Source organism: Canis lupus, chromosome 17 (assembly GCF_011100685.1).
Source record: "Canis lupus familiaris isolate Mischka breed German Shepherd chromosome 17, alternate assembly UU_Cfam_GSD_1.0, whole genome shotgun sequence".
NCBI classification, from domain to species: Eukaryota; Metazoa; Chordata; class Mammalia; order Carnivora; family Canidae; genus Canis; species Canis lupus.
The window spans coordinates 22,372,895-22,396,728 of record NC_049238.1 but is presented as its reverse complement, the minus strand read 5'-3'; the positions used below and the strand labels follow the sequence as shown (position 1 = coordinate 22,396,728).

The following is a 23,834-nucleotide window of genomic DNA, read 5'->3' as shown; positions in this document are numbered from 1 at the left end:
GAAGAAGAAAAGAAGATGCTCAGAAAGGTAATTCAATTCCCCGTAGAGCTATAGGAATCTTGTACAACTTGTTTGCCTCCAGAATCTTATAGCAGACTTTACTCCACATCATTGACATATCTCAAATACAGATGCACAGAGCTTATGCTTTTCCACTATATACCAAAATACGATATATACATCTCTCACTGCTGAAAAGACACCCTGATACCTATTCTTTATACAAAGGCGAATATTTTCTTCCTCCACATCAAGTAACCACAAACTAAAATAAATGGAATAAACTTTTAATCATACAGAGAAAATAATTTTTGAGGAACAGGGCAGGATCTTTCCTTGTATTCTCTTACAATGTAGACTTTTTGGTGACCACTGTCCCCAGAGGAATGACAATCCATCTTTAAAAACAGAACCATTTTATACAGTTTATACAGCACATGTCACAAATCATTTTAGAAACAAAAAAAGCATCATTAGCCTAATTTTTTTTTAAAAAAATGAAGAAAGAGAGGGAGAGAGGAACCGAGTATTTTAATGCTGTTTCTCATCAGGCTTGGTACAACACAAAGATGTAAACATTTTAAATAAATAATAAAATAAATGTCAATTTCTTCTCCCCCTCCCCTTCCTATCCCCCACTCAAAATTTGACCCAGCCTTTCCTGAACACATCAGCATTGGAAAATGAAAGCCCTCTGTTGATGTATGGCCAAAACACTAGAAGCATGAAAAGATGTCAAATTAGTAGTGGGATGACTGAATTTTTAAAAGTAGCAAGAGGCACACCTGGAAATGTACACACACATACACACACACGCACGCACACATCCAACCTGTCAATAAATAGTGAGATGCTGGCTTTTAAGATGAATGCCAAGAAGACTCAACAAGCAGAAAGTAGCAAGACCCCTTTACTTAAGTTTTAAAAAGAAAGTTACACACGTCACATATCCTATTGGTCCACAAATTCTATAAGGACTCAGATTACCCCTCCAACCATCTGAGGAGTGCAAAGGAGCACATCACGAGGGAGAGGGAACAGAAGTCTGGAGGCGGGAGGATATGGGGAGGGGGGTGTCTTTGAGAACCAACCTCAGATTGAAGGCAATCTTGCCTCAGATCTTTGAAGAAAGACCTTTTCACCTCCAAGTGTTTTCATTCATCCATTACTTGGGGGCCTTAAATAGGGGATACCCTCATCCCTTAGTCTTATCCTAAAGAGGGTATATTTACAAAAAGTGCCTAACACAGTGCCTGGCACAGAGTAGGTGCTTATTCCTTTCCTTCTTAAAGGGGCCATGTGATATCTGATCCAGAAGGAGACCGACCGGAAAGAGAAATGGTGAGATTGCAGAAGCACTGCTGGTCCATCAAGGTAAGGGGAGAGAAGTTCCAATGCTTATGGGTTGAGCCCTCCCTTCGACTCAGAGCCAAGTGGGAGCAGAGCAGAGACTCTTCCCCAAAGCCTGAGAAAAAGGAAGCAGTAGCCTCTGATGGCTCTTGGCTGAGTTGTTTGTTTGACTGGCCATGGTGGACACACCTGGCCTTTCTCACAGGCAGAACAATGATTTCTTTCTGAAAACTCCCCCCGTGAATTCTCTGCTTACAGCTGGCTCCAGCAGTTGCCTAAGCTTCACCTGGGATCTCCTCTCTTTCCTGTGTCAGCAGCTGTCCCCAACCACTCAGCCAGGAAGAGGACTGATCCCAGAGAGGCCAGCCAGGTGGCAGAGAGGACTGTGTGGTGCATACTAGCTTGTCAAGGAGTGCCTGCCCTATGCCGTCCCAGAGCTGCCTGCAGCCCAACTGGAGTTCACACCAGCTGCCTCACGGCTGGGAACACAGGAGAAGCACAGCAGTTTCCAGCCCAAGCACAAAGGCACCCCCACTGCAGCTGTTCCTTTAGTTGGAGCCACGGAGGAGAAAGCAGCAGGCCTGGCGTCTGGTAATTCTGAACAATGGTGTGTGTGCATGAACTCAGAGAACAAGCCAGAAGAAGAAAAGAAAGACGTGCTCATGAGTTAAGGGTGAATATTCAGCCTTCCCCAAATAACCTCTGGCTTTGGGGAAGCCAAACACTACCTCCTAGAACAAAGCCAGAGAGTCCTGAAGGGGACAGCTTAGAGGCTTCTAAAGGCCTATGGATTGGTAGATTTTGGCCTTCTGCTGGTCCCAAAGCCAACACAGCTTGAAATCTGAACAACAGCCAAACTGTCTCAGGAATGTCCAGCCTGGCCCCGAGTCACAGACTGTGTCCTGCCTTGGGATCAGTGCTGTGCAAAGTGGGACACAAAGGGTCTTTTAGAAATAAAACACCAAAGCAGCTTCATTTAAGAAATATGTATACATATATATGCAAATATATATGTATATATATGCAGAAAAGAAGCAAATAGCTCGCAATTGGCCACAAATACCTCTTGAGATGATTAAGCCTTTCAGAGCTGAGCACACCCCGGTTTTCTTTGCCCACCTCCTGCTATTCCTGGCTGACTTCTGTGTCTTCAATTAATCAAAGATGCCAGAAACTCAATTGCCCAATCTAATAAGGAGTGCCCCTCCCAGAACCTCTGGGAAACCTGGAGGGCAGCCTCATAGCCAAGGAATGTGGGAAATAACATTTTTAAGGGATTTTTGGACAAAATCCTTTTTTTTTTTTTTTTTAAATCTCCACTCTCTGCATGGCCTAACCTTCCAAGCATCCCTTCAGGTCATAGCGGGCTGTATATCTGGAGCATCTGCTGCTCCATTCCGTGTTCCATTCTAGTGCATGGAGAGGGGATGGGCAGGAAGGACCAGCTCTGAGGCCTGCTAACGCGTCACAGCGCTCTCTCAATCTCTTTCTCTCTCCCCTCCCCCAGACGAACTTTGAAATTTAACCCCCACTGGGTTTGATTTAAATAATATCTATATAATTTTAAATTATCATACAATGATCTCTAGAGCTGAATCACAACAGCGGGGTCTCCCCCAGGGCACTAGCCCAGCAGAGGCCAATCCTAGAGGGTCAGCCAGAGCTATGCCCTCAGGAGGGAAAGGCTCAGAGGGGTGGGAAGCAGGGACCATGCTGAGCTGTGCTCTTGCAGGAGGTCGGGGACTCCCCACTCCCCACCCCACAGGAAGGGGGCACCTCTCCAGCAGTGGGAAGCAATACATCTTATCTGATTTCAGCAGCCCCCAGGAATGGCATGTAAGCCCCAAGCCTTAGCAACAGCTCTGGGCCAGCGGTTCACAGCTGGCTGGCCGGACCTGCAGAGCACTGTGGGGGACGGAGTATATAAAAAAGAAAGCACTCCATCAGATTGTAGGGGACCACAGAAGGTAGAAAAGGCCTGGCATCTCACTGAGAGGCAAATCCCACTCTGCCTCCCTCCTTCCTCCCCTACCTTTCCATCCACTGCAAAAGTGCCTTTGAGGCTTCCGGAAGGGCCACCTGGCAGCAATCTGGGGAGGGGCCAGGCCCACGCTCATTAAATCTCCGTGGGTGGCGTCACCCCGAAAGCCAGGCTGGGGTAGGGCAGAGCCAGTAGGGACCTGGAGCGACATGTGGTTCCTAGGGAGGGACGCCTCCCTGGTCTAGAGAGAAGGGTCCAGGGGCAGGATGGCGAGGCAGTAATTATAGGAGACGTCCTGCTCAAGACACCAGGTAAGGGAAGCTGCCTAGGACACCTGCGTGGCTTGTTGGCACTATTCCTGCCCTGGTAATTAGGCATTTGGCAAGCCCAACCTGCGCCCCGGCTGTCTCACTCACACCCTGTTTTCTGGCCAAGCCGCTCCTCCAAAAAGTTGTCTCCGAGGATGGGGAGGAAGGGTCCTCGGAGCCTCCCAGCGGTGGCAGCATTTCCTTGAGAGCTCAGGGAGCCCTGCTGGTGGTCCTGGAGATGGTGGTGGACCGAGGAGTGTCAAGGGAGGGAAGGTTCTGTATTGCACATTGACTGTCCCCTTCTGGACAAGTCAGCCCCAGCAGAAGAGTCCGTCACCTGCTGCCCATCTCCAGAAATGAAGAGCTTTAATATTCAGACCACCCAGATGAAATGTCATGGCAAATTTGATAAAAACCAAGAGGAAGTGAAATTGACACTGGGGGGGAGGAAGGGGTGAAGAGAGGGAAGGTGAAACCAAAAGGCACTGAGCATGCCGGGCAGGGTGGGGAAGGACACCGTCACTCCAGAGATGCAGCGTAACAATGGCACAGGATTGGTCCACACCCGCTGCAGGCTCTTCAGAAGCTGGAGAGATGCCTGAGTCCACCAAACCAAGTTCTCCAAGGCTTTTCAAGAAACAGGATTTGCTTTGCAGGATGCACGAGGGAGGAGGTCCTGTGACTTCTAAGAGATTGCTGAAGCCCTCCGGCGCCTCACCACCAAACCCACCTAGGTCTCCCTCAAGCTGGGAAGCTCTCTGGCAGGGTCCCCCTCCTGGCCTCACGGCCCTGGAGCACTTGAAGGTGCTGGTCCCTGGGAAGGAGGCAGAGACGAGGACCCCCTGGGAGCTGGGTTACAGAGCCAGTAGGGTGGGGGAGTTCAAGGAGTCCGATGACTGGTCCCCACTGCTACTGCTTCTGCGATGAGCCTTGGAGCAGGACTCGGAGGGTGACGCAGGCGACTCCTGTTCCAAGACGCTGGGGTAGGTGAAGACGAGGTTCGAGGTGCCCGGAGTGATGGCAGGCGTGGAGGTCACCACGATGGGGGTGTGCAGGGGCTCCTCCCCGTAGAAGCCCCCAGCAATGCTAATGGGCTTGATGACAGAGCGCTGGGCCTTGTCTAGCCCGGCTGACGAGGATGAGGGGCTGTCCTCTTCCAGAGGCTCCTGTTTCACCACCACGGCACCCACTCCACCGCCCCCACCACGCAGGGGCTGCAGCCCAGAGGCAGGGGGTGATCGGCGCTCCTCGGGGCTGATCTTACACACGGGCCCATGGGCCACCAGCATGAACTCCAGCTTTTCCTTCTCCTTCTGCAGCTCAGCGATCTCTTTCTGCAGGCCTGACTTCTCCTCCTCCAGCTCCTCTGTCTCCTGCAGGAGGGGAAAGAGAAGTGTGTGAGGGACAGGAACTGGCCAGAGATCTGCTAGGGGTGGGAGGTTTGAAACCAGCTGAGAAAGGGAAAACCATAACTGTGCTCAGAGGACCAACGGTGAAAGCAGCCAGCTCACAACCCTGGCCACAGACCCCACTGCTTCTAAGTGACCTGGAGGCTCAAGATCACTTTCATGTCCAAAGCTCCAGACTGAGAAAGGAGGAAAGTCGGCTCGGAGGAAGGATGAAACAACAAATAGCTGCCACGATTGAGGGCTTACTTTGTGCCAGACACCGCAGAACAATCCTCCAGAAGATTTCTGAAGCAGATATTTTCCATCATTTTCAGACAAGGAAACTGAGGTTCAGAGAGGTTTAGTAGTCTGCCCAACGTCACAGAGCAAGCAGGTAGGGCAGCCCAGACTTGACCCCGACAGATCTGACTCTAGAGTCCATCTGCTACCACGCTCTGGTACCTCACTGCCAGAACTGCCCCCCAGCTACCCTTGAAGGGTTACAGTGAGGTGTGGGGTAAGGGAGCATGGCATGTAGTTTCAGCCCTCTCTCCTTCTCACACTCCTTCAATCCCATCCAGCCTGCCTGTGGATACAGAAACACTGAACTCTAAGCTGCACACACGAGCCAAGGACGGCGCCAGGCTGGCAGGAAGCACTCCAGCAGTCCCGGCTAAATTGTCATTGCCCCACTTCCCTTTTTTGCTCTAATTTCTGAAGCATGTGATTCAGGGCACACAGAACCCTCAGAGAACATTCCGTTCAGTCCCCGCGCTTTAAAAGATGAGGAACCCGACAGGCTCCGAGCAGGCACGTGAGGATGGCAGGGTCCCCCCGCAAGGAACCTGATCAGCCCCTTCCTCTGACGCAAAGCCAGAGAGCAGCAGCAAAAGCACGTGGAGGGAGCAGGTATGAAAGATGCAGAGGTGTGTGTCACGGGCCTCCTCCCACTTTTCCCCGAACACAGATTCCTGTTCAAGAATGCAATGATATGGGCCAGAGCTTCACGAAGCAGTGTACAGCATATTCCACAGTGAAAAAAAGTTTCCATCTGTCTCAAGGGTCTGACGAACGTCATGAGCTTCTGAGAGGTTTCCTGTGGAGGATGTGGCTCAGGGGCCTGGGTGGCTAGGGCGGGTGGGGCGGCGGGGGAGTAGGGTGTGAGGCTTCTGGGGGAGGGAGGGAAGAGGAAAGCAGGGCGCCCTGGAGGAGGGGCTATTCTGGGGCTAGTGTAGGGAGCACCCAGGCTCGACCCAGAGGACCTGGCTCCTTAGAAGGTAAGTGGTGGGAGGACTCCACTGGGGGAGTCTACCCAGGGATATCTGGTCACTAAGGGATCTCTTCACCTAGTGACAGAGAGCGTCTGCTTGCCCTGCCAATGCTCAGACACACACCTCCACCGGACACTCCCGTGGGCCACGGGGAATTCATGCAGTACATATTCAATCCCCAAGAGGGAGGGCTCCGAGTCCCGGATGGACCAAGGGAAGCTATAAGCAGGTGGATGGTCCCAGGAGCATTCAAAGTCACACAGGAGGTGCAAGGTAATTTGTGATTTCCAAAGCCCCTCCCAGGCCTGGTCACCGTAAGGACCGTCAACAGTCTCTCTCATGTCCTTGCTTTGAAAACATTCCACCCAGAAGAGTCAGTCCTGGCTTTGGGCTTCCTCCACACGCCATTCAGCCCATCCTAGGGCTAGGCCCTGGAGGGAGTTACGTGAAGTTGGTCAGGTCAGGCTTTTAAGAGGGAAAGGCAGGGCCACGGCCCCCAGGTGTGGGCAATTAGGCAGCAGGGGAGAGTGACTCACATGGGCAGAGTGAGCTATCAAGGTGACAGCTTCAGGCTCATAGCAGAGGTGGGGAATCCTTCTGCCCATGAAGGATATGAGAAAACCCCAAGACAGTACCACTCAGCTGGCCCAAGTTCACTTCCATGAGACCCAGAGAGCTTCAAACTCCAGCAGAGGTGCAAGAGGCCCAGACAGCAGGTCTCCCCCTGCCCAAACTGGATCACTCTGGATGATCTGGCCACTCCTGCTGGTGGTAGGGATGGGGGCAGCAGGAACCATGGGAAACAGCCCTGGAGGGGGTAGGTCTGGGACTGCGCTGGCTCCCAGGGCCTAGCAATGCCAGCACCCTCTACCATCTGACAACCATGGGCCCCAGGAGGTCCGAGAGCAGGGACCGCTCAGGTGCTCAGTAAGAAAGGGTGCTAGGCCCCAGGACGCTGTTGAGTCGTTAAGTCGGTTCCCTCCCTGGGCCCAGGCTGGTGGGCCCTCCCTCCCTCTCCCCTTCCCTCTCTCTTCTTTAATCGGGGTGGTGCTAAACCCATGTGTTCAAAGAAGGGCTGTTTCTGTCCACCCTGACTCATCTCTAGGCCACTAGTGGACAAGGAGAGGGTGGGAGGCCAGGAGCCTCAGGTCTCTTGCTCTTGTCCACCCAGAAGTGCTCCCACGCCACGCAGAGCTCCTCACCGCCTGCAGCTTTTCCGTCAGCTCCCGCCGTCGGTTCCGGCACTTGGCTGCGGCCAGCTTGTTCCTCTCCCTCCGGATTCGACGTTTCTCCTCCTCTTCAGGGGATAGCTAGAGGCCAAAGTCAAGGACCATGATTAGGTTTGAGTAAATGCTCCACCAGCTTTTGTTTTCTAACTGTATTTTAAGAAACTCTGCTGAGAGGCACCTGGGTGGCACACCAGTGATCTCAGGGTTGTGAGATCGAGTCTCACTTTGGGCCTTGTGCTCAGGGTAGAGCCTGCTTGGGATTCTCTCCCCCTCTCCCTCTGTCCGTCCTTCTCATGTGTGCACGCATACTCTCTCTCTCTCTCTCTCTTTCAAATAACTCAATAAACCTTTAAAGATACAAAAAAAAGAAACCCTTCCTTTTTTGAGTGTGCAGGGAGAAAAAGGCGAGAGGAGGGTGGCTGGCATGAGCAGTTCCAGAATACGTGGCTCACTGCTGTAGCCACCAGGGAGGACACTTAGGGCTGAACCTACCCTGGAAGGTGACATCCCATGTTTGAAGGGAGGCCAGGGTGGCCATGTGTCAGGGACTAATCAGCCTAGGCAAGATAGTAGCATTTATCATGCCAGCCCTGATTCAGTGCCAAGGCCAGAGAGAAGAAGCTGGGGCCTCTTCCCCAGAGTCCCCTCATACCAGCCAGGCCTGGCCCCACCCATTTAAATAGCTTCTTCCAAACCCTGGCTAATTACTCCTCCCCACCACCCTGCCAGCTCTGCAAGCCTCATTATCCCCATTTGGTTAAGTAGCTAGGCCCACAGTAAGAACCACCCTAGAGAGGGGGGGAATGTTTTACTGCCAGGGGGTAAGCCAAGGATGCCACCCCACTCCCAACTTCCTCTGCCTTCCCTAGAGTGCCAGCTGCTCAATGTTCAACCTGGGGGACTCGCTAATGTGCCTGGCACAATGCTAGGCTAGACAGGACAGGCAAAAGGAGAAGGAGCCCTCAGGCACATTCAATCCTGCTGCCCACCACATCCATTCATTCAACAAATGAGAAACTTCTATGTGCCAGGCATGGTTTGAGCGGTTGGAGATTTATCTGAGAACCAAATGAACAAAAATCCCCCTGCAGAGTTTACAATCTAGCTCCTTACAAGGAGGCTGGATAGAGGCCTGTGACTCATGCCCTAGGGCAAGAACTCTGCTCCTCGACACAGTGCTGACGCTCTGTTTACATATAGCCCTTCCTGTGACCCCAGTGCCCCTCGCTGGCTGAGGTGACTCGAGGAGATGGCTGTGGGCCAAGGCAGAAAATAATTCCAAAAGAAAGGCCATCCCATGCAGTTCTCAGACAATGACAGCATACCTACTATGTGCCAAGCACAGTACTGGGGGGCTTAGAAGATTGCATGTGGGATAAGATCTGGGTCCTACCCTCAACGGACAACATGGGGGGAAAAAGCCAAAGCCACTTTTGGAGGAGGTGAGAAGAGGTGCCCCAATGAGAGATGTTGCCTCACTGCCAGCCACCCCCTGAGGGAGGGAGTCGTGGCCCTGGCTGGGCCCAGGTCAGAGTCCACAGTGCTCGCTACAGCCTGCAGTTCTATTGCTGTCATGTCCAAGATGGCAAAGCAGGGCACAGCATCAGAGAGGACGATCCCCACCCTGTCTACACAGAGGAAACTCCGTGGCCCCAACCAAGATGCCAGAGTCTTACATCAAATGCTCCAAACATTGGCATGGAAGCAAGCCAGTCAACTAACTGTTCAGAAAGAACCTCTCTCTGAGGCATCAGGCCACCAGAGCATAGAGAGAGGCTCACCTTGCCTTCCCAACTTTCAAATCCACCCCCAGCCCCCATGTGGCCCCCCCGAGGTGGGGGCAGGAAGCCTAGTGGGCTATAGGGAGACCTACCAGCTTCCCGCAACCGCCAGGAAGGTCCCTGTCTCCCAGGGCTTCCGCTGTGTTCCTGCCTTGCCTTGTCCTGCGTCTGCCTTTGGGGCCTCCTTCACTCCCGGGACACCTTCCCCATGCCCCTTCACCACCTCCCAGATGGCACCGCACTGGGCTTAAGAGCCAGGCCCAGCTCAACCCTCACTGCCTCTGTTGTCACCTGCAGTGGCCTCCAGCTGGGGCACAGAGAGCCCGCCCAGTTGGTAACGGCCCTGTTAGCTCCCTGGCCCCTTCCAAAGGCCTGCTCTTAGAGCCCATGTTCGTCCTGGCTCCACCTCCATCCTCAAGCCCTGTCTTCAGTCCCAGCCTCGGAAATCCTCCACCTCCCCCCAGAAAGCCAGAGGCTCCACATCCTCTCTTCTGAGCAGTCCACGGCGGCCTGAGAGCAGAACACAGATACGACGTTTCTGTGTGGCTGTGGACAAATCACTGAGCCTCATTTCCCATTTAGAATATGGTATGGCGGGACACCTAGGTGGCTCAGCAGTTTGGTGCCTGCCTTCGGCCCAGGGCGTGATCCTGGAGTCCCTGGATCGAGTCCCACCGTCGGGCTCCCTGCATGGAGCCTGCTTCTCCCTCTGCCTGTGTCTCTGCCTCTCTCTCTCTGTGTATCTCTCATGAATAAATAAGAAATGTGTGGGAAATATCAGAAAGGGAGACAGAACGTAAAGACTGCTAACTCTGGGAAACGAACTAGGGGTGGTAGAAGGGGAGGAGGGCGGGGGGTGGGAGTGAATGGGTGACGGGCACTGGGGGTTATTCTGTATGTTAGTAAATTGAACACTAATAAAAAAATAAATTAAAAAAAAATAAATAAAATAAATAAATAAATAAAATCTTAAAAAAAAAAATATGGGATTGCTAGGACCTGTCCTATCTTCCAAAAAGTTTCTGTCTTGATTAGATGAGATGCAGTGTGAAAGCCCTTTCTACTAGAAAGTGCTGGAAGGGAAAAGATATAAATCAGAGGTCCCTTTGCCGATGCTTTCTCAGAGCCCTGAAAGAGTCCAGATGAACTGGAGATCCAGAGTTCACCCACTTGGATACCTTTTGCTCTGTGTGTGGGTTGGCTGCCCAGCTGAGGTCATGAGGCCACCTGGCTGAGGTCCTCAGTACTTGCTCCTCCTAAACCTGTCTCAACCTGAGCCCAACAGTTACCAAGAGAGCCTGCTGGCCCTGCTGCAGTCCTGCATTTGAGCAGTCCTGGGTTCTCTACTCAAAGGTCTACCAGGGCTCCCCTTGAGGCCCAGAAAAGCCCCTCATCCTTCACTGACGATGGGCAGAAAAGATGAAGAGATGGTTGTAGTACATTTTAGCTTCCCTTCCCCCTTGGCAGCTTCCGGACAACTTCTGGCCTCCTGATTAGCCTAGAAGTCTCTCCCCTATCTGTAAGATATGAGGCAGCTAGCGGGAGCTGTCAGCATAGGAAGTGTTGAGGGGTGGTGACACCAACAGAGTTACAACTCTAGTGTGTCAGTGCCACCACGTACCTACCCACAAGCCACACACTCTCTGCTCCCCACCCTCTCAGTCACCACCACTGGCCTCAGAGGAGCCTCTGGGCAAGCTCTGAGGAGGCTAGCGAGGCACCATGCTGGCTCTGGGTAACAGGCTCCTCTCCCTGGCAGAGGTCAGGAAGGCGGAAGTCTGCTTCAGAGGAAGACCCTCAGGCTAGGAACCCAAAGAGCCAAGGTTCCAGGATGCTACTGCCCAGGTCTCCTGTGAGCTGCTGGATGATTGTCTGAATTCCTAAGTGATGTGGGATAAAATGCTCCTGGCTCTCTCCCTCCCTCTCAGAAAAGGAAGGAAATTCTCCAGACAGATTGTCTTAAGGCACGCCTAGGTGGTATGCTGGGAAAACCACAGGGCTGAAGGTCAGAGGAGGTGGATCCCAGCCCCGGCTCTGCCACTAACTCACGGTGTCACCCTAGACGGGACCCTTCTCCTTTCCAGACCTCTGTGTCCTCATCTGTAAAATGGGTACAGAGGGGAAATTGGAAAAGCTGGTCTCCTAAGTCCCATCCGGATGCAAGCTTCTAAATTTAGTGTGAGCTTGGCCCAGAAAGGAATGGAGAATGTTCAGCACATCGTACGTTTTGTCCTGCTAGCTCGAAAGTCCCTCACAAAACTGGCTCTCACCTAGGGGTCACTTCCATAACATGGTACCAGCTCATCAGTGACTGTAAAGCTTGACACCTTGGGCTCCTGAAGGAAGCATATTTTATAAAGGACAGTATGATTACCATTACTGCAATGTTGACAACTACAATTCTGGAAAGTAACAGTGGGGGAGAGGGGGATATCGGCCACTTGCCGCAGGAGCAGAAGCCCAGCAACTGCAAGCAGCAACTATTAGAGTGTCCACAACTCTCCACATCACCCTGTGGGGTCCTGCCATTAACAGAATAAACCAGTGTGTAGGGGATGCAAGGCCCAGCTTTGTCCTCAGAGGAATGGAGATCCTGTGAATGCTTCCAGTTCCTCAGAGTAGGAACCCTTGTCATCTTAAGCACCCTGGGGACTCTTGGCCCTGGATCCATGATTCTCCACAGCAGCCCATGTGCAAAAGGTTTTTGTATTGGGAAACTGTGGACCTGGGATCCCAGAATGCAAGTGGATGGTGGTAACTGATAAGAGTGATTTTCCAGGCTAATATTTCATTTCAAAGAGGGATCCTACTGCTAAAGTATTTTCCCTTCCCTGGATCCATGGGGGCATGGTACTGTAGAAAGAGCACCGCACAGAGAGTCCAGGGAACTGGGTCCAGACTTCCTCACTCTCTTGCCAAGTGGCCCCAGGCAGGTTTGTCTAGGCTCTGGTTGCATCATCTGTGAAGGACGACAGAGGCAGCTTTTTGAAGGCTCATCCCCTCTTATTATGCAGGACTCTGATTTCCGCTTTTGGGAATCAGGGGGCCTGTCGTTATCTTGGCTCACTACTGACACAGATGACATGCTTTTGAGTATGTAGACAGTATCTAGAGAGCAGCTTTCTGGTGTCCCTCCCTGCCAGGCTGACTCTTTCTCAGAGCGGAGCCCTTTGAGGGGAGGACAAAGCTGATGTCTGACCTGCCCCCCATCACACGCTGTTAGCTGAAGCAGCTGAGCAGACTCCAAAGACCCCTGAGTTACTGCACTTCTAGGACGGGCATTCCAAGTATTCAAAATGGGATCCTGCTCCAAGCCAGAGGCCTAGGAAACCAAGCAGGAATGCCAAGGACGGTGGGCCTGGAGGGTGACCCTTTGGGTCTGCGGAGTGTTTCACCTGCACAGATACCAGGTGACAATTAAGGACCAATCCACCAGAGCTCCCGGCCAGAATTTGGTTGGCCGCTTGGCCTGCAGCCCCTCTGCCACGGATCAGGGAAGGACACAGCTGTAGGCAGGCCCTAACAATCCTTCCCATCTGCTGACACCTTACCACATACAGTGTGTGTTCCCACATGTGATCTCATCCGCGTGGTAGTAAGTCCTGTCTGGCAGGTACCATTATCCCCATTTTGCAACTGAGGAAGCTGAGACTCTGGGATGCTAAGGGACATGAGCAAGATGACAGAGCCAGGCCTGAGTCTTGGGCCTCCAGCTCTGCTTCCAACAATGAGGGTCACGGGCCCCCAGTCCCGAGCTCCCTCTTGTCCTCAGTGCTCCCAGGACACTGCCTCAGCCCCTCACCGGTACACGGAAAGACACTCCATGTTATGAGGCTCTGAAAGCCACCGAGGTGGCTCCTTCACCCTGACCTGAGCTGTACCTGCTCATCTCTCCTCCTGCGGCCCACGGTGGTGCCAATGGTCTTGATCACGCCGGGTCTTGGGAGTGCCATGTGCCCGGGGACAGAGGCCAGGCCCGGCAGGGGGCTGTAGGGGTGTGAGCGGGGGTACGGGTTGGACATGGAGGTGATCACTGTGGGCTGCACCATCCACTGCAGGTCCTGGCTGGTCGTGATAGCGTTGATGGTGGGGATGAAGGCGCTGCCTGAGCCAGGCATATCTACCCGAAATTTCTGAAATGAGGAGAAACAGAGTATTGAGTCAGTAAGTACCCCGCAGAAGAGGACAAGCAGAGCCAGGAGGGAGAGCAGAGTCAGTGCCTGTGGGGCCAAGCTCAGAACACTGGGTGGGCTTCCCTGGACATGCAAGAATGAGCGGGATCTTAACTATTCCTGAGGCCCCATGTCAAATCTGTTCCCCTGAGGGCCTCGGGACCCCATTTCCAGGTGGCTCATGAGGATGTAATCATATTACAGCTTTGGGACAACGAAGATCACCAGGAAGCTTATTATACCTGCTTTTGTTACTTCCCAAATAGGTGTAGGATGGAGCTGTGACCCGATCCAGGGTGAGGCCAGGTCCACAAAAAGCTGCCTTTCAACTCATGAGACTGAAAAGTGGTAGCATTTGTGGCCAGATTTCCCTCTAAGTCCTTGTCCTCCTCCCGGCCCTTGACCACCATGTTGCTTAGAGTAGACACACGCTCTCTCTACCTACATATCTGTGTTCATAGATGTGTCTGTGGGAAACATCAGTGCTGCTAGCTCAGAGTTTTCTCCTGTCTCTCAACTTATGCCCAGATCATGTTGCAGAACTCTCCGGAACATACTGCAGGAAGCATTCTATTTAAAATATAAGATGATGACAGAGTACAAACACTAAAATGGGTCACGCTCCTTAGCAGTTGGTCTCGGCCTTTTTTCAGGGCAGGCTACTAGAAAGTGAGCCAAAGAAGGGAAGGACCTCCCTGCCCCCACACACACTCCCTCTCAGGTTTCCAGCTTTTCAGGGGAAAGCTCCCCTCGGGGAGTGCTTGCCCTCAGGTGATTCCCGTCTCCACATAAGGGTTCTGCAAATTCTTTCTTCCCTAACCGGGTGGGTGACATGATGAAAGTCAATGTCACTTACTAAGCACTTACTAAATGACAGACACTGTGGTAGTGTTTGACCTCAATTATCTGATTACTTCTCACTCTGAGGTAAGAACTACCATTATCTCCTTTTTAGAGGCAGAAATTTAGGCATAGAGAGATTAAGTAGCTTGTCCAAGGCCACCCTGCTCATAAGCATGGGGGTCAGGATTCAAACACAGTGCAGCTTGATAAAGAGGCCAAGGTTCCCAAACGTGGTACAACACAAGCTGCTGTGCATGGCTTTCTTCTTCCTCGAAATCCAGGCCCAGGCACTGGTACCAAACCCAACTGCCCTCAGAGCATCAGCTCATCCCTGCCAAGAGCCCCTACAGACCATCCCTCTCACCCAGAAGGCCTCATAGGCCCAACCCCAGATAAAATCCTGCCATCATTGGCATGGGTGCTAGAGCATCCCCCCTATTTTGGCCTGGTCAGACCCAACCAGGAGTAGAAGTATTAACAGCAAGGCCAGCTGCCACCATTGTTTCTGTCCTTGGTGACGACACCTGGATTCCTGTTGTGTTAATAGAGTGAAGCTTAGAGCACCTCACAGTAACTGAGGGACCTGGGGACCCTTCCTTGCTCGTTCCCCTCCTGCCAGCTGCCTGACCATCTGGGTGGTGGAATGAATGTCTCTGCCTCACTTCTCAAACCGCCCCCCCCCCCCCAGCCCAGGAGCCCCAGGGCAAGGGGCCCAGTGAAGAAAGCACAATCCAGAACCAGAAGTTCCAAGATTCCACGAGGAGAGCCACCTGTGCAACGAATTCTGGGATTCTGTGAAGTTACCCATGCAACAGATTCTGGAATTCTAAGAGAAGTACAAAAGATTCTGAGTCATCATGGAAGGCAAAGACAACTCGGCTTTTTATCAGGAGCTGAGCCGTGTGTGTGTGTGTGTGTGTGTGTGTGTGCGCGTGCGTGTGTGTGTGTGTGCAGGAAGGATGCACTGAACGAGGAAGAATCCAAGTGGGAAATGATCTTCAAGGAGAAAACGCAGACAACCGAGCCAGGCCTTGAGGGGGCAGAGTGTTGAAGGCACGTGAGCGTGGCCGAGTGTGCAGAAGCACCAGAGGCCCAGACGGCTACGTTTCTCCTGGGCGGCGGGATGGGAGGCGAGGACGTGGCGGGAAGTCAGCGCCGTACCTGGAGGCAGGAGACCTGGATTTGAGGCCTTCGCAAAACCACGGAGGACTGTCTGCCTGTCTGTGAGGGAGAATCCGAACACCAAACTCACTGCACTGTCATTACAAGCAGCCCCTTATAATCACCGGCCATAAAAGCACACCAGTGGTTCTCAACCGTGGCTGCCTATTAGAACATTCTGAGGAGCCTTTTCAAAACACCAAAGCTGGAGCCAGCCTCACCATTAGAGTTCTAAAATAACATGTCTGGGGTGGGGTTCTGATAAGGTATTTTTCTTTAAAAAATGCCCGAGGAGATTCTAACGTGCAGCCAGGGTTGAGAAACCCCGCGCCAAACAAAGGCCGCGGCACCATCCTCCCCTGCCCGCCGCCATGATGGCGCGTCCCGGTGTCTCCGCGCTCCGCTTGGGGTGGCTCCAGGAAAAACCGCCAGCTTCCCACTCCTGGGAAGCACCCAACATTTTTATTCCATCTTCCTCCCCGAGTTAGGTTAGGTTCCGGGTATGAAGAACACCTGAGGCATCCAGCATGCGGGTTTAATGTGACCCTGCCCCTCTGCGAGGGAACTGTCAGCTTTTCTCTCAGGACACCTTCCAAGAAAATTCACTCCCTCCGCATCTCCACAAACAAGAGCTCCTGTTTCAGCCTAAAGGAAGCAAGCAAAAAGCCTGAAGCACAGCGCGGAGGCGAAGGCCCCTGGGGACTAAGTAGCCGGCTCTCAGTCCCTCTGGGGCCTCTGCAGGCCCACCGCGCTAGGTCCATAGAACCTGCTCCCGGCCTTCAGCCAGACTCCGTGCAGCTATGGCTTGGTCTAGACAAAACAAGACAGCAGTAAAAACAAGGCACTGGGTAATGACTGCCTCTAAGTGCAGGTACAACTTGTTTCAGAGAGAGGTAAAGCCATCTGGGTAACACACTGGCTCTAAAAAGTGCAGAGAAAAATGTCCCATCCCCAGAGGGGCCTGGGGCTGTGATCCAGAAGGCTTCTGTCTCCTGGAGGAGCCTCTCTGAGACGCTCCCACAATCCCGCAAGTTTAAAGGAGATCTAGCAGCTGTGCCTGGTCTCAGCTCCAGAGGTATTACCCAGAAAGCTACCCTGGTGTAGGAGAGAGGAGGTGAGGCTAGGAGTTTCTGGTCCTGGGAGTCAGCCCGACACTCTTTGACAACAGGCCCAGAAATCAGTCGAACGTCATGCTGGGATAAGTCATGGTTCTCTGTGGAAGGGTCGATACTGAACAGACACCAAGATGGGGTTTCTCTGCTGAAAGCATTAGGGTAGTGGGCCCTGCCGCAGCACAGGTGTGTCCTGGGGGCGGGGGTAGGGGTGGGGAGCTAGAGGAGGGGACCCTGGACCTCCCTGGCACCCCCTGGGGCCCTCCAGCCCCCTTAGAAGGAAGCTCTCCCCCTCCAGGGACAGGATGGAAGACGCCGGGTGGCCAAGTGGCATTCCAGCCTGGCAAAGCCTCCAAATGCTTTATTTGACTGTGTCATCCTGTTGACTTCTGGGTGGGCAGGGATGCCTATAAAAGGACAAAGTGGCCCCCACCGACCTCCTCGAGCAGAGTTTGACAAAACTTTGGCTGTAAAAGGCCAGATAGTAAATATTTTGGGCTTTGTGGGTCACGCGGTCTCTGTCGCAACCGCTCAACTCTGCCGTCTAGCGTGGAAGCAGCGGCGGACAGTATAAACAAACAGGTGTGTCTGTGTTCCATGAAACCTTATTTACAAAAATACCTGGGCCGCGCTTTGCCGACCCCTGTTCTAGAGGACCATGCCCTCTCCTAATGCTCAGGTCGGGGAAAAAAAAAATAAGAAAGGAAATAAGAAAGCCAGAGAGAGAGAGAGAGAGAGAGAGAGAGAGAGAGAGAGGAACATTCTCTTTAACTCAGGGAGTCTCACTCACCAGTTTGAATCTCCATACCCTAAAGCTGAAGTCTGAGCCCTTATAAGCTTTGCTGTGGGTCTGTGGGCATCATAAAAACCCTTCTTTATCCTGAAGTCCCTGGATGTAAGGGTGCCATGGGCTGTTCAGTCCTGTTCTCACAACCTATAAGGAACACAGCTCAGAACACAGAGCCCTAGAATCACCCACCTTCATCAGGTCAGAACAGTCCCTACAGCCTAACACTTTTTGATTTGGGAAAATGACCTTCCTGAACTTGACAGCTGGGCCTTGGATTCAAAAATAAGGGTCACAACCACAGTCTTTTCCATCAGGATCTAGGAAGTAGGGTTTGGGTTCCCGTTTCCTACAGACATGGGCAGGGCTTAGCCCCAAAACTCCTGAGCTGGGCAGAAATGGCATTTGAGGTGCACTGAGGATCGGTGTTCTTGGCCCATCCACTCAGCCAGGCATTTTGCCATCACACTGATTCTAGACTGGGCCCTCAAGCTCTCAAGCCATGAACCCCATGAATATCTGTGACCTGTCTCAGCAGGCAGGCAGGTATGACTGTGCCTGTCTGGAAAGGGACTGGCTTCTTTCTCCTAAGAACCCCTTTTCAAAAATTTGCAGCATTGGGCATCTGGGCAGCTCAGTGGTTGAGCATCTGCCTTCAGCTCAGGTTGTGATCCCGGGGTCCTGGGATCAAGTCTCACATCAGAGCCCCCGCAGGGAGCCTCCTTCTCCCTCTGCCTATGTCTCTGCCTCTTTGTGTGTCTCATGAATAAATAAAATCTTAAAAATAAATAAAATAAAATTTGCAGCATGGGAAAAGAAAAGCTCCAAAATCACCAGAGATTGTCTCGGGGGAAGAGGAGAAAGGACAACTGCTGCTTCAAACACCCCAGGACACCCAACCAAGGTCCAATTTGACTCCAATGCTATTTTTTAAACCGGGGATGTTCTCCAAAGCCTTCTATATGGAATTCAACCAGTCTTCACAGATTCTGCATTGGGTATCACTTGGACCTTTCCTAGCTGAAGAAAGCCACTTGTGTCACAGTGGAAATAGCTCCTAAGAACTCATGATTTCCCCCAAATTTTAAAGTACACACTCTCTCAGGTGACCAGCCTCCTGTCAGCTTCCTCTCTTTCCCAGCTTCTCTCGGAAGAACCACCCTCTCCCCCTCGTCCTAACTGCCAGGGTGAAGCAAAGCAAGGAAGAAAAGAAAAACAAGGGACGGAACAAAGTGGATGGTACGGAGTTACCTCCCAGCTTCCCCAGTTTCTTTCCGGCCAGAAGCCCAGCTCTAAAGCATGGCAGGGGAGTGGGGGGGGGGGGGGGTTGGGGGGGGTGGAATTCTCACTATTCTGGGTACCCTCTTCTGCACTCAGTGCAAGGGCATGGCATCTGATCTTCCCTTCAACCACAGCAGGGTGAGCCTGGCCAAGTCACTGCCAGGGAGAGACGGTGGTGGGCAAGAGAATGCCTGTCTTCCTTCTCTGGCCCAGTGAGTCAGAGGGATAGAGTTACCGAGTGGGGTTTGGAACAGATCTATTCGCCTCAATCAAAGCAGCTGCTGTCCTGTTGAAATGTAGTGACCATCAAAAGACACCGCATGCAACATGTCCACAAAGTAATGAGGCTTTTTTCCTCCCTTTCAACAAATAGAGCACAATGAATTCTCAAAACCAGTACCTTAATTCCTGTTTAATAGAGGGGGGAAAAATCTAAAGTATGGATGGCAAAAGTGCCTACTTTGCTGTGCCTTGTCTTGGTGACTGCTCTCCCAGGCGGACTCTTGAAATCAAGATCAAAATGCCTCGGGGTCCCACTGTGCTTTGGACCCAGCTGGATCACCAGTGCCTTCTATGTCAGACTCGATTCCTTCTATGTCCCATCTTTCAGTAACTTCCAAATATCAAAATTCACCCTCAAAAGGACAAAGATTTGTGAGTAGGGACGGTTTTTGAAGGAATCTGCTGAAGGCGATTCCAAAAGAGGGGCGTTGTCAAACGTGAGTCTGACAGAGCCACAGCAGTCAAAGAAGTGGTTAGGCTCCTCCAGGAATAATTACAAAGAGCACCACAGTGACCTGGGTGTATAAGTTCTGGCGTGTTTGCATAAGGTAGGAATGAAAAGGGGCACCTGAGTGGCTCAGTCAGTTAAGTGTCTGCCTTTGGCTCAGGTCATGATCCCAGGGTCCTTGGATTGAGCCCCCGCATCAAACCCCAGAATCCAGTCCCCGGCTCAGCTCCCTGTTCATGGGGAGCGTGTTTCTCCCTCTGCCCCTCCCCCTCCCGTGTTTTCGCTCTTTCAAATAAATAAAATCCTTAAAAAAAAAAGAGATAGAAACAAAACAAACAAAAAAAGAGGCTCCTAACTTGACACCTTGAACAATAATGCAGGCAAAAATAAAGCAATGGAAAATTCAACAGCCACTCAGACAATACATGACTGCTACTTTACCCAGTTCACTTTGATGAAAAAGTGACACTGACTTCCACCAACAAGAATCAGTAGAACAGACAAATTCCTGGGATAACATTTCGTTTGATCCTAATCTACAACATCTACAAGATCAAAGACAAAAAAAAAAAAAAATGGGGGGGGGAGAGGGGCACCAAACCCTTAATATCCACCTCCCACCTTCCACCAATTCTGAAGACCCCCCCTCCCAAACAATCCCCAGGGTCCTAATACAAACACGTCAAGAAAACAAGCCTTGGGAAGTTGAAGACATTGTTCCCGGCACCCTAAAGAATAGACCAACATCGAAATAGGGAAAGAAAAAAAAAAAAGCACTCCTTTTTCAACCAGGTTTTATTTAGAACAAATTTTTTAAAAAAACTGCATTTCAAAGTCTGGCAGTTCCTAGCGAACCACTGTTAAATATATGGCATTTATTTATCCCGAATTAAAAAGAAAAAAATCCTAAGAATTCCGAAAACTCACCAAGTTAACACTGTCTGAGGCTGGAAAAATACCTTCCCCAGACAGCTCTTCCAAGAATGTCCCGTAGGGGGCACTAAAGAGGTGTGATTGGGACAGACTTGGGAATCACAGTCATTTCTGGTAAAAGTTCTTTGATGTGAGGAATGTCCCAGCCTGGTACAGTTGGCAAAAGTTCACTCCGGGGAATTTTGTGTGTGTGTGTGTGTGTGTGTGTGTGTGTGTGTGTGTGTGTGTCTGTCTGTCTGTCTCTTGGGAAAGGGCGGTTGCCGAGGACGAGAGCTAGTCTGGTATTCCTTGATTCCAGAAAGGAACGGTCCCTCTTGGTTTATTTTCACAAGTTATCTGAGGAACAGACAAATGGCAGCCTTGGAAAAGTTCTGGGTCTTGTTTTTGTTTTGTTTTTTCATTAAAAGGGGGCCCAGCTGATGAAAACAAGTTATGAAATGACCTGTGTTTGTGTAACTGGCTGATTGCGTAATGCTCAGGCTCTGAAGCGGTAATAGTCGAGCAGCCAGGCAGGGCATATATCTGGGAGGTGTTTTCCTAGGAAAGTTAGAAGAGAGAGAAAACAACAACAATAAACAGAAAAGGCCAGGAGGGGGAGGTGTATGCAACTATTATTGACAAAACAAAATCGCCAATGACCAACCTTTGAGATTAAAACTATAACTGGAACAGGAAATATTTTTCATGCTTCGAGTTCCTGCCATATACAAGAAGAGTGGTTTTAACAAAGAGTTATCTGCCCCCCCCCCACCCCTCCGAAGTCCCTGGAACTAATGGCCATGTGTTAAAATCAAGCTTTATTAAGCTAAGAGAGAAGAAAATTCTGGGTTGAGTACACAGCAACAAACCTATCGGGAATATGAGGCCCCACGAACAAACAGATCAGGAAAAAATTATATTCACTGGCCCAAGGGAAAAACCAGAGAACCCTCTCTCTTCTACCGACTGGTCCACTGAGAGGCCACAAAGGTGGAAGGCCCAGCCCTAAATGCCAGGAAAGCCTCCCCTTCAAGGAAGCAGAGAGAAATAAAGTGATTACAAGTTGTATCTGGTATGTAATAAAGTTACCTTGAGCCCCAGATCGGGTGGGGTCCTAGCACAGACTTGGGAAGTTAACAAAAGCCTCTCAAGTCAATCCTGAGGACCACAGAACAGCTTTGCTCCAAGTTGGAGCCAGGATGGAAAAACCTCCCCCCCGCTCCTCCCACCCCCTTCCCTAGGAGTGGACAGGCTGAGAAACTTGTCCAAAGCCGCATTACCTTGCCAATCCCTCTGGTTTGAAAGGCACCTCACTCAAGCTGCCGGGCCAAGCAGGCAGGCGTATATGCGAGAAGCCCGTGCACTAGTTATTACTAATTGCAAAATCCTCATGTGTTACAGCATGCTAGGAATTAGCCCACAGCTGCTTTTTGCTTCGGTAATGAGGCCCCATTACACCCTGCTGGACTGAGTTCTCTTCCTTCTTCCTAGCACTGGTTTCCTGTCTGATTTTCTTCCAAAACAGGGAATTGCCTCCGCTCACATCCTGGGCTCAAAGCCCTAGTGACACAGATTATTCAGTTGGGCCACTGATGTCCGGTCTGACTTCCCATTCAGGCCCCAGGGTCTGGGCAAAGCCAGGCAGCAAGATTGTCATATTACAGTGATAACTGCCACAAAACCAAAATAAAACAAAACAACAACAACAACAACAACAACAACAACAACAAAACCCCACAGCAGCAGAGGGACAAGATATCTAATGATCTCTTTTGGATCCAGGGAAGAGAGGGATGTTTTGGCAGCTTGTTGAAGAGTAAGGGAATGGGTATAAATGACTCCAACCCATTGCCTAATGATATTTGGATTCAATTAAAATCACCAACAGGACTGGAAAGCAAACAAAATCGCTTTTAGGACAAGATTTAAAACTCATCACCTTGGTGCTCATTATTAAAGGGGTGCTGAATGCACCCCCTCAATGCACAGACTAGGTTCTCTAGAGTGGGCGCTTATGGAGATGCAGGGAACATAGAGAAAAGCCATTCAGGGGACTCACCAAGTATGGGGAATCACTTTGGAACAAGGTATCCCTCTTCAGATCCCAAAGAGAGCCGTTTTTCCATTTTATTTTCTGGCAGGATCCACCCCACTGGGCTAAGCCCACCCCAGCCCCTCCTGGCTGGCTGGCTTCTAAGAAGCCAAGGCCACTGCCTTACCAGAGCAACTCTTGGCTGCAGCCAACTTGGCTAGAGACTCACTCCGCAGATCCTGACCAAGATGGGCTTCAGGTTGTAGTGGCCGTGTTTGTTAAGCCAGCTCCCTCTGAAACCTGGGGGGGGGGGGGGGCGGGGGCGGGGGGCTGCTACAGAGGGCAGACACCCCACCAGCACCACCACCCCACCAGCACCTTTCTGGTATTTATAGACACAGATCGCAGGCACAATCCTTCCAGTGCAAACCAGTCCGGCTGCTTTAGAAACGAGTTGTTTTTCCGCTTCCAGAACCACCCAGGAGCCTAAGCAAAGGTCTCGTCACCCCCACCCCCCACTTCTCTCTGCAGGCGTCCTTGCCCCAGGTACCCCCCCAGACCGTCAAGGTGCCCCTTCTGGCGGCAGCACAAGCTCCTTCTCTGACCCTAACAAGGAGAGAGATGGGCGCAGGGACACAAAGGGGCAGGCCCCGAGCCTCTCAAGGCTGACCTCCTCCTCCCCTGACCTTCGCACCCTATTCCCAGGGCGACAACCCTCGCCCTCACTCTGGATTACTTGAAGGAGCCCAACCATGTTTCCGAATCCCTAACCTCTTTCAGAAATTAAGACTGATGGAGAGCGGGGTGGGGGGGGGGGGGGCGAGAGGGCTTTCCCACAGGAATAGTGTCCTTGGATGTCGGGAGGGGCCAGTGGGGGCAAAGATTTGTTTCGCCCACCGCGGAGAAGTGGGGGGGAAGGAGGGAGGGGTTTCTGGGAGCGGAGTTACCAGGCTCCTGCGAGGGCGACGCTGGGGGGGCGGGGGTTGGAATTCTAGGAGCGAGTCTGGGTAAATGTAGTGTGAGGAAAAGAAACGTTTTGCCGGCTCTTCTAGCCCACTCCTCGCTCCAGTTTTGTTTTTTTGTTTTTTGTTCTTTTTTAAGTGGTGGGAGAAGAAGGGTATACAGGACAACAGGAGAATCCAAAACTCGCAACGGTGACCCGGTAGGAATGTTCTCGCCACGCCAAAAACGGGGGGAGAGAGAGCAAAGGAGGCCGTGGCGGCGAGGGGAGGGCGGGGGTCCGCCCGCGCCGCCAGGTGCACCCGGGGCCCGCACCTACCTGCTGGCCGCCGCCGCTGCTGTAGGACTCGGCGTGCGCAGGAGAGCCGCTGCTGCCCCGGGACGAGGTGTCAAAGTTCCCGGGATAATCCTGGTACATGATCCGCGGTGGGGGCCCGAGAGGAAACAGGGTGTTTTTCTTCCCCCGCCCTCGCCGCGGCCGCGCACCGGCTGCTGCGCGCTCGCTCCGCGCGGCCGCGCCTGGGGCTCTGGTCTCG

At 52.0% G+C, this 23,834-nt stretch overlaps 1 protein-coding gene and 1 long non-coding RNA gene across 7 annotated transcripts; one reads left to right on the top strand and one right to left on the bottom strand.

Annotated features, from left to right (window-relative positions):
- Positions 1 to 271: 271 nt before the first annotated feature.
- On the bottom strand, positions 272 to 23,834 carry FOSL2 (FOS like 2, AP-1 transcription factor subunit). 6 transcript variants are annotated; one of them, XM_038561148.1, is made up of 7 exons: positions 23,618 to 23,755; positions 22,526 to 22,638; positions 20,971 to 21,024; positions 20,770 to 20,864; positions 13,190 to 13,441; positions 7,501 to 7,608; positions 272 to 5,012 (listed from the first exon to the last, which is right to left on the bottom strand). In XM_038561148.1, the coding sequence occupies exons 5-7, from the start codon at positions 13,424 to 13,426 to the stop codon at positions 4,494 to 4,496; spliced, it is 864 nt and encodes a 287-aa protein (XP_038417076.1). In that variant the 5' UTR covers positions 13,427 to 13,441; positions 20,770 to 20,864; positions 20,971 to 21,024; positions 22,526 to 22,638; positions 23,618 to 23,755; the 3' UTR covers positions 272 to 4,493. The 6 variants fall into 6 exon arrangements, with proteins under 6 accessions (XP_038417076.1, XP_038417078.1, XP_038417080.1 ...); XM_038561150.1 differs by lacking the exon at positions 20,770 to 20,864; XM_038561152.1 differs by lacking the exons at positions 20,770 to 20,864; positions 20,971 to 21,024 and having other exon boundaries at positions 22,366 to 22,638.
- Positions 5,818 to 7,988, top strand: LOC119869693. The gene is made up of 3 exons (XR_005372264.1): positions 5,818 to 5,953; positions 6,378 to 6,571; positions 7,470 to 7,988. It is a non-coding gene; the product is annotated as an uncharacterized LOC119869693 (long non-coding RNA).